Source organism: Oreochromis niloticus, linkage group LG23 (genome assembly GCF_001858045.2).
Source record: "Oreochromis niloticus isolate F11D_XX linkage group LG23, O_niloticus_UMD_NMBU, whole genome shotgun sequence".
Lineage (NCBI taxonomy): Eukaryota > Metazoa > Chordata > Actinopteri > Cichliformes > Cichlidae > Oreochromis > Oreochromis niloticus.
Genome location: NC_031986.2, coordinates 13706127 through 13719296, shown reverse-complemented (window position 1 = coordinate 13719296; position 13170 = coordinate 13706127). Strand labels below are relative to the sequence as shown.

Below are 13170 nucleotides of genomic sequence, written 5' to 3'. Positions count from 1 at the left end.
AACATCACAATAATGCACGTTAACTGCTATTTCATTTTTGTTTTCAGCTTCTACTAATAAATAGAATCATGTACATGAGTGTGTTAATGTAACGCTACATGTATAAGAGAAAGAAGCATTGTTAAAGTCGAAGTGGCTGTCTGAGGACAGATGTTGCTCCTGAGCGAAGCATGGAGGCTTTAATTGATGAGCAAAGCAGAAATGGGACAGATACAGATGCGGTGTTTAGGGTCAAACATTAGAAAACTCCCTCCATAAACATAGAGACATATGTGACTGTCCAGTACTCTTACGGTATGGGTGGTAATAAATCTTTGAAAAATATTTTTTAATGTTGTTTAATGTTGTTTATTTTTAAGTTTTGCCCGTTTTCTACTGTCCGACTTTGGTGAGCCTGTGTTGTAACCTTAGTTTTCTGTGCTTAGCTAACAGGAGTGTTACCCAGTGTGCTCTTCTGCTGCTTTGGCCCAATGTGTTGTGCATTCAGAGATGCTCTTCTGCCTACTTTGATTGTAATGTCTGGTTATTTGAGTTACTCCAGCCTTCAGCTTATAGCAGTGGTCATTCTCCCCTGACCTGTGGTATCAGAAAGGCCTTTTTCCACCCAGAGAACTCCAGCTCACTTGATATTTCCTCACTCGCACTATTCTCTGTAAACCATAGAGATCGCTGTGTGGGAAAATCGCAGTAAATCAACAGTTTTTTAAAATACTCCGACCAACCAATCTGACACCAACAATCATGCCAAGTTCAAAATCCCTTAGATCATCTTTCTTTACCATTTTGATGCTCAATGTGAACTTCAGCAGGTCATCTTGATCATGTCTACATGCCTAAATGCGTCAAGCTGCTGTCATGTTATTGGCTGATTAGGTACTTGCATAAATGAGCAGCTGAACGCATGTACCTAATAAAAATAGAGCATCATGGACTATAAGGCGTATGTTATTCAATGTTCTTGCAGTGAATAATGGTCAGGTTACGACAGATATTTCGATGGAGGCGTTTGTATCATAACAGCTGCACCATCAGCTGAAAGCAAACAAGTCATGAGCCTTTTTAACAGGATGCAACAGATAGCACCCCAGAGCAAGACCCCCCTCCTACACACTGACAGTGACAATGCTAGTCCATTGTTCCAAGATGCAAGATGCTTTAGCAGAGGCAAGGCTATGTGCACATAAGGAGGGGGCGGTAATACTCCAAAACATACAAAGCTTACAAGAACTTCATAGGAAGAAAGCAAAAAATGAAAAAACCACAGCTTCAGGAACCTCTCAGAGTTTCAGGTGTGGGTTTTTGTGGCCTCCTCTCTGTGCCTTTTGCTCTTGTTTTGTTAGTAATGCTGGTTAGATCGCTGTCTGATAATGGCTTTTCTTTTTCATCTGAGCTATGCAACCAAAAAAGAAAAAAAGGAAAGCTCAAAATCAAGTATAACAGATGCTGTCTGACCAGATTCACCCTTGTTCTAAATATTGTTGTGGGTGACACATAAACAATTATCTCTGAGACCTGCCAGCAGAAGGAGAAGCAAAGGCAATCGCAGATATGATCCCCAAATTGTTCCGTTGAGATTTCAAACACCGCGGATACATAAATCATGCATCAGTGGCCTGTAATTGAGTTCTAATTAATTGTGTCCACTTTTCACACTTCGGGAATGAGGCGATGAAATTAATCCAGATGTTGAATGATGAATTTTTCTAAAATAATAATCCAAACGACTATTCATCTGTATGCTATTGACGAGGTATTATCACTCAGTCAGCAGCATGGGGTGATATTTAGGGAAGTGTAGACAACATACTTGATGAAACCCAGGACCTCTGAAATAGAAAATGAATTACTTATTTTACTTTTTGCTTGTTCTGTTAACACATCCATGTGAACAACACTGAAAAGACACATCTGTCTTTTTGCATTTCCTCTGAAAGCTTTGAAGCCTGAAGCCAATGCATGACCCAGTTATACAGTCAGACATCTCAGCAGCACTCAAACACTCTCTTCGGTTTTTACACCCCCTTACTCAAATATGCGAGCGTCCTCGCTCGTATAAGGTCACGTGTGGCGTTTTTACAACTCTGCGATCAAATCTTAATTCCAAATCATATTTAGAATAAGTTCATTCAAATTACTCAAAACCGGTTCGGCAAATTTTAAAACAGAATCGTAATCTTTTATTGTCATTATGCCAAAAGCACAATGAAATTATATCCTGATTCATTCAGTGCAAAGAAAAGCGAGGAATACACATATAGATATGTGTATATGTGTATATATGTTAGTGCTTGAGTCATTATTGACTGCACAGTTCATGAATTCATGAAAAGATCTGCCTGCATCCATGTTACAGCGTGTCTTTGTGCATAATGTGAATTAAAAGGCAGCATCTTGTCCCATAAATAAATTCAGTTCCAGATATATGTAATTCTGCTTTTCAAAATAAAGGAAAGTTAAGGAAGAATGAAAATGACTTATTATAGCTTTGAAAAAAATAATAAATGCCCATTTTGGCCTTTTATAACCACACAATCACACAATAAGTCCTTACATATAATGCAGTACTAATGCAGAGGTCTATCTAATGCCAGCTCGATAAGTAAGTCAGTCCTGATGGACTCACATGTTAAATCGCCCCACTAAACACCTTTTTTTTTTAAATGTTCACCACCTTGGATTTTGCTAAGGTGCTAAATACATGAGATGCATCTGCAGCCTACTAACCAAGGTAGCAACCCTTAGCTGACAAAGTATCACGCCACCCTTTCATGCAAAACCTCTCTCAATATGGCAGTGACAACAATGTACTTTGACTGGATGAATTTGGCCCCGAAGTATAAGCATACTAATAAGCAGGTTGGAGCATTTCAAATGTCACACAGGACAGGTCTATAAATGTGTATTTATGCCACTATTTATATGAATAGTGGCATTGTAAAGCGCTTTGGGTGCCTTGAAAAGTGCTATATAAAATCCAATCCATTATTATTATTTGTTGTGTATGTGTTATATCTTTGTACAAAGTAAAATATGGGGGCCTTTCTGTGTGGAGTTTGCATGTTCTCCCCATGTTTGGGTTTGTTCTCTCGGGGTACTCCAGCTTCATGCAGTTAGTGGGGTTAACTCCGGAGCCCATAGGTGTGAATGGTTGTCTGGCTCTCTGCCTCAGGTTGGCAACCTGTCCAGAGTGTACCCTGCTTCTCAACCTGTGTTAGCTGGGATAGGCTCCAGCCCCCCTGCGACCCTGATAAGGATAAGCAGAAGAGAATGGATGGGTGGAATTTAACAGACTGACAATTTAATGCTACTGGTTTAATCGTTTTCATTGTCAGAGCTGGGGGTTATGTGCATGCACAGTTTAAGTTTTGAAAGTAGATCTCTATGACCCCAAAAAAGACGTGTCCCTTTGTGGATGAAAACAAGAAAACGAAAGAAAAAAATAGCAGGTGAGGGAAAAGCAGTGAACCTGTTTTAAAACTGCACCATCTGCTGGGCCATTTTATTTCAGTCCAGCACAATAAGTCACAATAATGTTTGTGCCAGATGTATAATCAGCAAGAACAGACATTATATAGTCAACATTGTTCATCAGCATTTGGATTTCTGTTCAAAGATTTTTTTCATCCACCCGACTCCCAACTGCACGCCTCTGTACATGGATGATGAGTCAGTCAGACGCTGATTGGTTGACAAGTTGGCCAAAATACTGAAAGAAGCGTGACTGGAGTTCATGAGAGATGGGAGAAGCCCGAATGTGTGTTGTGATTTGGCGCTATACAAATAAAATGGAATTGAATTGAATTGAATTGAATTGAATTGAATTGAATTGAATTGGCTCATGGACCAACAATAGCACCACTTCCTCCTTCCGACAACAAGCACTGTCTTCAGGTCGATGGGCAGCTTGTACCTGTCCACATTGGCCTTTACACTGCACCTGCTGAAAACTTGGCCACATAAAACACATAAAACTTGATATGGTCTCCCAAGGCAAACAGCTTTTAGATGAAGGACGAGACTAAGGGCAAAAAAAATGTATTAGAATTTTTATTATTATTATTTCCTTCATTATGATACCATATTTTATGCAGTTGCACAAATGACACCCACAAAAACAAATAAAAACCTGTAAATTATTTCCTTTACTTACCTTATTTATTTAATGACAAAACACTTTAGAGCTTCATGATGTTTTAGTGAAGTTTTGCAATAGTATTAGATGAATAACACTGCAAAACGAGTGTCTCTCGTGTAAAGCTAATAACTCAAAGTCAGTGAAATAAACTAAAGCTACCGTTTTACTGGTATAAGGAGGAAAGAATGAATAAATTCATTGAATAAATGTAATATGCTGCGGCGTTTTTATTGTCACGTACGACTTCGAACTGTTGACTGTGGGTGCGTGTTCGCACAGGATCCACTGGGTGGCGCCAAATAGCCAGCAGTTATTGTGCAGGGACTCAAGGGCTGCTGGGAAATTTTCTCCGAGGAAGTGAGATGAGATGCTAAACTGCTTGGCTTCACAAGAGGTAAGAGTTTGATCATGTGAGGGATTTATCGGGTCAAAACGCTTACACTAACACTTTAATGATGTGAAAAGTCGGAGTGTGTTGTTGGCGTGTGGCTGGGTGAAAAGTGACGTACGTAGCGTCCATTTTTGTTTGCCAGATGTCAGCACGCGCCTCGCTAACCCGCAGTGTGTTGTGAGAGTTTCTCAAACACCTGCAGTGTTTAGCTTACTCTCTGTTGGCTGGTTTGCCTTCGTAAACCACTTTGTTCATAAACTGCAGGTTTGCCGATGACGTAACAGTAACAAAGAGGAACATCTCATAAGTTGCAGCTGTCTGCAGTCATGGTGAGTAAACTGAGATAGAAATGCTTTTATTTTGTAGGATCACGCCCCTTATTGTACCCTCAACTGACAAACGAGGCTTTATCAGGAGCACTCTTTAGTTCATGTTCTTGCATGCTAATCATTGTGATCACTCAGAGAGGACTCTAGTATGCATTTTCTTGGAGAAATGACCGATCTGAGAAGACCTTTGCTCATCTTTCTCCTCAGCAGGAGGACATAAGCACTGTGATGTCCTGGTTTTCCAGCCCGGTGTACAGCCGATACTGGCAGCACTACCAGCAGGCCATGGCGTGGCATCAGAGGCACAGGCGCGCCTACAGAAAGGCCTTGGAGGCTGCCTACGGCCCCTGCTGCTACCAGGAGGAGGGACGTAGTGACCGGGCTCGCTATGCTGACTGGAGCTCTGCAGAGAGCAACAGCGAAGACGAGGAGGGCGGCGTGGAGGAAAGCAGCTCGGAAAGCGAGATTGAGTGCGATGTGAGCAACATGGAGATCAGTGAGGAGCTCCGGCAGTACTTCGCCCAGACTGAGCGACACAAGGAGGAGCTCAGTAAGTAAACAAAGGGGAGCAGGTGCTTTAAAAGGTCATTTTTTAAAAGCGCAGCCTCTCCAGATGTTTAGTCTAAGGTGAGGAGCCTGTCTGGTATGTGTCCAAAAATGGTCTGTGTTGTCGTTCTTGCAGAGAAGCAGCAGCAGATGGAGGCGGAGCAGCAGGGCAGCTACGTGCCGGCCGACCAGGACCTGCACAGTTTCTCCTTGCAGAGCAGTGTCGCCCCTCCCTTGGAGCGACCCGGCGAAAGACGCACGGCCGAGATGAAGAAGCTGTACGGCGGGGATGCGGCCAAGATCATGGCCATGGAGGCAGCAATGCAACTCAATTTCGAAAGAAACTGTGACCTGAAGCAGCCCAAGTACTGGCCCGTGATCCCGCTGAAGCTATGACGCCGTAAACAGTTTGATCTGGAGGAGATCCATGTTCTGATCCCTCTATGAGCTGCTGATGTAGAACTAACGGGTTTAGGAGGTTTGAAGTTATTTCAAGGAAGAAAACAAAACTTCTGCTCGGCCAAACACGAACATCTCTGACCTGTCGGCTGCTGCTCCAGATTAAAAACCTCTGGCTGTGGCAGTAAAACACGACATCTCCTCGAGGTTTACCCTTCTGCATAAATTGGTTTTTAATTTATGGCATTAAACGCCAGCACTTAGTCCCCCAAAACATCCTGTTGGTTCGGCGCTAAAAAGTGAGAAGCAGCGTGAGCTGAGGGTCAGAGTTACAGTAAATTTGCCCCCACAGGTGATGCAAATGTATTCAAACAGCCTGCGCCTGTGTGTTTCCTCCTAATCTCTTTTTGTTTACCCTCTGGCTCGCTGATGTTTCATGCTGCAGTAGCTCCTCTTATGCCTGTCAACTTAGTTTAACCACAAAAAACAGAAAACATTGTCAGCCCCACCTCCTCCCCCCTCCCTGTGTTCAGATTTGGGAGCGTTCCTGCATGGCTGCCTCTGATATTCCTACACAACAAGAGTGATTTGTTGTTGTTACTTCTAAAGTGCGGTTCTCCAATTCTGACATTTCACTGGCTTCAAAGCCACTCGAGTGCGTTCTCTGGGGGGGGGGATGTTGACTATTCTGTTTTATCTTGTTTGTGTTTGCACCAAGCTGCTCCATTTTTTTTTTAAACTGGAGGATGTGTATTTTATATGATTTCTGTTTGTAATAAAGTGTTTTATGTCCACATGAAACTTCCTTTGCCTGTGGTGATTTTTAGTGGCATCGCTGTGAGATGGAAATCCGATTATATAACTGCTCGTCAGCACATTTCTGTACTCAGAAATAAAACTGGGCCAAGTAATTCAAGTTAGTAGGACTTTTGTTTAATTCGAATTTTTATTTACTCAACATAAATTAAAGCTTTTTGTGTCAGACTTGGAAGATTTATTTCTGAATTTTTGGGTAGTGGATGCAAATGCAGTTTTATTTTTCATTAAATGTAATCATTTATTAAGTGTTGACACTAAAAATAAATGCAGGCGTTTTGTATTTTTCTTACTTATCATGCCCAGAATTTAATTCCCACAAAAAAAGAAGTGAAACTGTGATGCTAGCACTTTCAGTACTCTGTATTCAGCTGCTCAGAAGGGACGAGTTTTCATTAGTTTACATGTCGTTTGGTATTTCAGTCCTCTGATTCCCCTCTGCGGGGTCATGAGATAAATTGGATGGGTCGCGAGATTAACGGGAGAGGATACGAGAAAAACTAAAGTTCTTACTTCTTGGGCTTTTCTCTAATCTTTTTGTGAAATACTGGATACTTTTTTCCCCTCAGTGAGCTTCTAAAGAGCTTTTAAGCTCCTTGAGCGATGTGTGATTTAGTGCTATATAAATAAATTGATTTGAAATTTGAAACTTGAATATGCACATAGACTACTAGTTGCTTTTGGTACATATATATATATATATAAAGCACATTGAGGCAACTGTTGTTGTGATTTGGTGCTGCATAAATAAAATTGAAATTTAAATATAGAAAAATTAAATATTTGACCAGTCTTCTTCGTTGAATTGGTAGGCTTGTTTAGTTTCAGAGCACAGGCCCAACCTTTAAACATAGTTCTCAAATTTTCAGAACGCTTGACGTTGAGGCTTTCAGAAGGTCTTTTCAGAGTTTAATGTTAGCCTGCTTTATCCATTCCAAAACCAGTTTTGATGTATATTTGGGATCATTGTCCTGTTGGAACACCAAACTGTGTCCACATCTGAAACCATCTAACTGTTGATTTAAGGTGAAGTTGGAGAATATGGAGGTAGACCTCCTGCTAAAGAAGTACCAGTAGCAGCAGTGCAGCCCCAGAGCATGATGACAGCTGATACACTGTTCTTAGGTTGTAAAGCCTCACCTTTACTCCTCCAAACTGTGACCAAATACCTCAACTATAAAACTTTTCTCCAGATGGTATTTGGCTCGTCTACGTGTGCAACTGCAGATTTTATTTGAGCACAAAGGTGTTGGTTTTGGAGCAGCTGCTTGTTTCGTGCTTGGGGTTGGGTTGCTTCTAAACCTCCTAACCAATTTCCTAAAGATGAATGTTTGGTTCTTCCTCCAGGTCTTTGTAAAGTGGTGACACATCGGAATGACTTGCACTTGTTGTTTTAACCAATTAATTAACTAGTTAGCTAGTAAATAGAGTAAATAAATGCAAATTAATTTTAAAAATCACATTTAACCATAAATAGATACATGAATAAACAAACATGTAAAACTTCTTATAAGACCATTGCAGAACTCCTCATTATGATTATGAAAGTCACAGGAACACATTAGAGAACATCGAGTAATTAAATCTTTTCAGTAAAAAAAAAAAAAAAATTCAATTAAAAATGAAAACTATAAGTAAAAACAAGGTTATTTTAAAATATTCTATTTTTATTGATAAATAAATATTGAAAAAAATGTAAATATTTTTCATTTAAATTGTATATTCAAAATTGTTATTATGACTCATGAGTCAGTGATTATGGGTGTCACAAGAAAAGTAAATGACATGATGATGTGATGATATGATAATTGTATGAGCAAAAAATAAACAAATATTTTCATGAATTATTTATTTATTTATTGCCAGTGAATAAATAAATAAATAATACGCTATTTAAAAAGAAAAAATACATACATAAATATTCAATGAGCGAACGAACAAATGTAAAACTGATTTAAATGAATTAAAGCTGGGCTGTGCTTTGTTAAAGCAGACGTCTGTCTTATAATTTGGCACGAAGAACCGACGAGGACACTTGTCTTGTGCGTTTGGATTAATGAAGCCTTATCCATTTCTAACCCCGGGGGTGACGTCACACGCCACCCCCCTCCTCCTCCCTCTGATTCCAGAATGGGACGTGCAGTTGTTTTCATCCTGCCTCCCCCCTCCCCTCTCCTTCCCCTCCTCTCCAGACAACCTGTGGACATCATCTTACAGTCACTTACAGTGTCCGGACCAGTTTCCACAAGAGCTGAAAAAAATGGGTAGGCGAACTGTGTTTTTACATTTTCCTGTTTTTGCTTATTTTGCATTTCAACTGTTGCAAAGAGGAGCGGGTTCATCTCGTGTTGGATGGTGCAGAGATCTGTCCTGGCCGTGTTGAGCTGCGTGTTGTCGGTGTGATGGATTCTTATTTGCATGTCTGATTATCACTTTGAAGCCTCGGGCGTGTAGAGCCAGCTCGGTCTGTTAACTTTCACCGTTTCACTCTGAATATCTTTGCAGCCTTTTGTCACACGATCACTCTTCTGAAGCTCATTAGGCAGTTAGTCAAATCAACGTGCCCGCGCTCTCCTGCGCGGTCGTGTTTCTGCTGATTGATGTCACACTGTGCCATCAGAAGACGCTGTTGGCGTCTTGGCAGTGGTGCACGCGTGTGAGTGGAAAGGGCATGAATTAAAGTTTTTACACCTTCAGAGAGAGGGTGGATGTAGATTTCATTTTAGATTTAGACTAATTTTCCTTCAAATAATCCGGATACATGTTCCAGATCTTTTTAAAGATGTTTTATAAAAGTTCAAAATGTACAAAAATCCCATCCTCGCCAAATCACGTGATGCATTTCTCCTGTTGCAAGGTAAAAAAAAAATTGGCATTCCTTGACTCTCGGCTAGCACACAGCGGTTACCTCTCCCCACCTTATCTACTCATGTGAGAGTTGATGTTGATTGGATTAAGAGGGAGTGATCCGCTCCCCGCTGTGGATTAAACGGGCTGGACACGGAAGACAGTTGTTGCGTAGAGGTGGATGCTTGTTCCAGGGTTTTTGCACACTCGTTGTTCTTTTATTAGCTCAAATCAGATTGGCAAGCTCATTGAGATTAAGATTTGCTTTGTTTTCAACAGGAAACAGAAAGTATGGCACAGGAAATGAGAAGAGAAATAAAGAAACATAAGAATTATTCAGAATTCAGGGTTTTATTTAAACAGTGGGAAGGGAACTATCTTTGTAAGTAGTTGTGCAAAGACAGTTTGATGTTCTCCTCTTGACTCATAAATTGGAGGAACTGATATTAATGGCCACCATAGTTGTATTACTAATGCCATGTACACTATTTAGTTTTATTTTCTAGCTGAAAACAATGAAGAAAAATAATTTAGAAATTATGTTGTTGCATAGTTGGTCCAGCAGGGGCGCTGACTTTACTTCTCGCAGCACATGCAGCAGAGAGGCATCACCGTTGTGGGTCCTTACCTTATTGGTTTGGAAAATTGAATTATTATTATTATTATTATTAATTATTATTATTATTATTGTATTTAAACTGATTTTCTCATTGAGATCTAGTTTTGAATACAGACCTGTGTGCAAAAACATATACAACTGAATAAATCAGACAACGCGTCATATGTGTTATAGTGTTCCATGTGTGAGCAGCAAAGAGTTTAAATCCAACTTTTCCAAGGTCAGAGTGAATAAGAGGCTCAGCTAAACTTACAATGTCCTGTTGCCTGATGTTGTAAGTACTGCATTTAGATTTCATTTAAAAAAAATTTAAAATGTAGACTTAACCAGGCAAAAACCTTGTAAATAAACCATGCTGCTCTATTCTGTTTGCTTGGGAGGACCATCCTGCTTTTTTGTGATACACAGAATCAAGAGGCTTCAAAGTGGACAAACATTTAAACAATCAACAGATTTGCATATGTACATTATATATAATGTGTGAATATACCTACACTGTAAAATCTAATTAGTTCCCAGAACTCAAAAAAATTATGGAAACTCGTTGCCTCAAAAAAATTGAGTAAAGCTTAGCTAAAAATGACTAAGTTAGGACAACTTATTTACTTTGAGTACTCTGTACAAGCTCATTTGTTCCCAGAACTCAAAAAAATTGGATCAAGTTTACGTAAGATGACCAAGTTAGGGCAACTTACTCATTTTGAGTACACTGTACAGCCTTGTTAGTTCCCAGAACTCAAAAAAATTATGGAAACTCGTTGCCTCAAAAAAACTAAGTAAAGCTTACTTAAGATGACTGTTAGGACAACTTATACATTGCAAGTCTGCAGTATTAACAATAACTTGATATTTCTGACTGTACAATACTAATTGTTTACCTACTGACAAACATGTTAAGGTCAACTAAATGAAAAAACAATTTGTGGTAACCTGAATATGATTAAAAATAATTAACAACACTTTTTGTAATGATGTTAAAATGAGCCCAACTTTTATTTTCAAACACAACAAAGTATAACAGCCAACATACTGGACACTGTTCTGCTGAACAACAAACAGTTATATTGCCATCACTGTTATAATCTTACAATGAAACAAAGTCTCAGATTTAATTATTCTGAAAATAAGTTTAGGCCTACCACAGTTTGTTTTGTACTTTACATTACTTATATAATCAAAATAAAATATTTATTGTTCTGTCACAAGTGCAGTCTCTAATTTAAACAACACATTTGTTTTCCATTTCAACACATGAGCTGGAATGTTGTATTATTTTAAGGATGCTTGTTTCCAGTCCAGGCATTACTGCCTGAATGACTGTCATGGATCGAGGTGATCCAAATGTAGGTGCAGAAGAAAGTCTTTAACTTCCCTTAAGTACAGTGGCAGTGGATGTGGGTTGGAGATGCAATGAGCTTGAACCTGCAGGCGACAATCTTCACTGACCACACCATCTGTGACGGAGGACTCATCTCTCCTGTTGTCCTGCAAGCAAACAATCATATTTTTTGGAACATGAACTTAATTGCTTTCTTAAAACATTTTTTTCTGCATTTGGTATAAAACAGACTCCAATTTAGACGATCTCAGGCTCCCTCCCCACCGGAGAGGTGACATTCAATGTCCCAAATTGTCAGTCTGGATAGCCCTGACCACCACCCAACACACAATAATGTCATGAAAGCATCATTTTAAAAAAGGGCTATGCAAACATGGCCAATAACTTTCATTCTAATGATGTGCAAAATGATTTTGGGCACAAAACAGATTTTGCTGTTAGAAAACTTGCAGACTTCACTATATACAGTGTAGACCCTCTAAACTAAGTTTGGGGGATGTAATCTTTCAAGAAATGCAGACCAAACTGTTGTTGTTTGTTTACTTACACAGCATGTCTTGTAGAATTAACTGTGGTCACCAGCAACAGCATAGTGCAGTCATATCTCAAGTCTAATAACAGAAGACAGGAAAAGATCAGTGAAGAAACAACTTCCCCAAACCAAAGCACAAATAAAACAATAAGTAAAACAGGCTGATCTAAAGTATGATTAAAGTTCAGCCTGATTAATATAAATGTCACTGACAGTTGCTAATATATTGGAAAACCAAAATACTTACCACTGAGTTGATGTCTTTCTGTCCAACAACAGGAGTGCTGGTCCCGATCGGCCTCAAAGACAGTAAGAAGCAAGCAGAGGGAGAAAAAACAGAACATTTTTCAGAAACTGATTTGATCCTTAATGGCTGTGCAATCATTGTAACATATAGTTTGCCTATGTTGTTAAATAAAGGCTAGATTTGACATTAATAGATGCCACAGATGTTCTACAGCTGCCACAAAGCATGAAAAAAAATAGACGTCTCCGAAAACGTGGGAGCATTTTTGCAAATATGTGATGTCTCGATAAATCGAGCAGATATTTGAAATTTACACAGCTACATTCTCGCCTGAAAATATCTTAAAAGTTTATTTTGTGACCCAGAAAAAGTAATAAGTTTTTCAGCGGCGCTCCTCCGCCATTGCCGCGCTTACAAGTATGCACAGGCTCAGACAACCGTGGCCGACAAATGCGATCCTCCTTTTCCCCAGATTACCCTTTCTGGGTCAGAAAATAACCTTTTAAGATATTTTCAGGCGACAATGTAGCTGTGTAATGCTCAAATATCTACTTAATTTATCAAAATATCACATATTTGCAAAACTGCTTCCACGTTTTCGGAGAGCTCTGTTATCCACCCCCCACATCCCACACCTACCCCACCCCTAACGGCTGCACCTCCCGAAGAATTTTGTCTGGGCTCTTATCTCACTTATTTATTTCAAACAATCAACAGAAAATTTCACCACATAGTTTTATACAAGGTTTTTAAGGCTGTGGTGTTAATTTTTAAGTAACATGAGCCCAGCGGCAGCAGCAACGCTAGGCTAACGCTAACTAGCTAGCAAGATTATAAACCTGGTGCTAAACTAAGAGAAGCCACAAAATCAGTTTGAATAAGAGTAAACATTTACTCACCAAGTCAGTGTATCAGGTAAAGATCCACAGCAATGACAACAATAATATCTTGAGCTGACGCTTCTCCAGGT

The 13170-nt window shown here is 39.6% G+C and overlaps 1 protein-coding gene across 2 annotated transcripts; it reads left to right on the top strand.

Annotated features, from left to right (window-relative positions):
- The first annotated feature begins 4394 nt into the window (after positions 1-4394).
- Positions 4395-6601, top strand: gemin8 (gem (nuclear organelle) associated protein 8). 2 transcript variants are annotated; one of them, XM_003458094.4, is made up of 4 exons: positions 4395-4529; positions 4791-4855; positions 5066-5405; positions 5538-6601. In XM_003458094.4, exons 2-4 carry the CDS (start codon positions 4853-4855, stop codon positions 5795-5797), a joined length of 603 nt encoding a protein of 200 aa, XP_003458142.2. In that variant the 5' UTR covers positions 4395-4529; positions 4791-4852; the 3' UTR covers positions 5798-6601. The 2 variants fall into 2 exon arrangements, with proteins under 2 accessions (XP_003458142.2, XP_005463147.1); XM_005463090.3 differs by having other exon boundaries at positions 5063-5405.
- Positions 6602-13170: the final 6569 nt, after the last annotated feature.

Bases quoted from the DNA above. Each gene is read 5' to 3' on its own strand.
- gemin8 (XM_005463090.3), top strand. The intron at 5,406-5,537 runs GTAAGTAAACAA...TCGTTCTTGCAG, and splicing joins GCGACACAAGGAGGAGCTCA to AGAAGCAGCAGCAGATGGAG.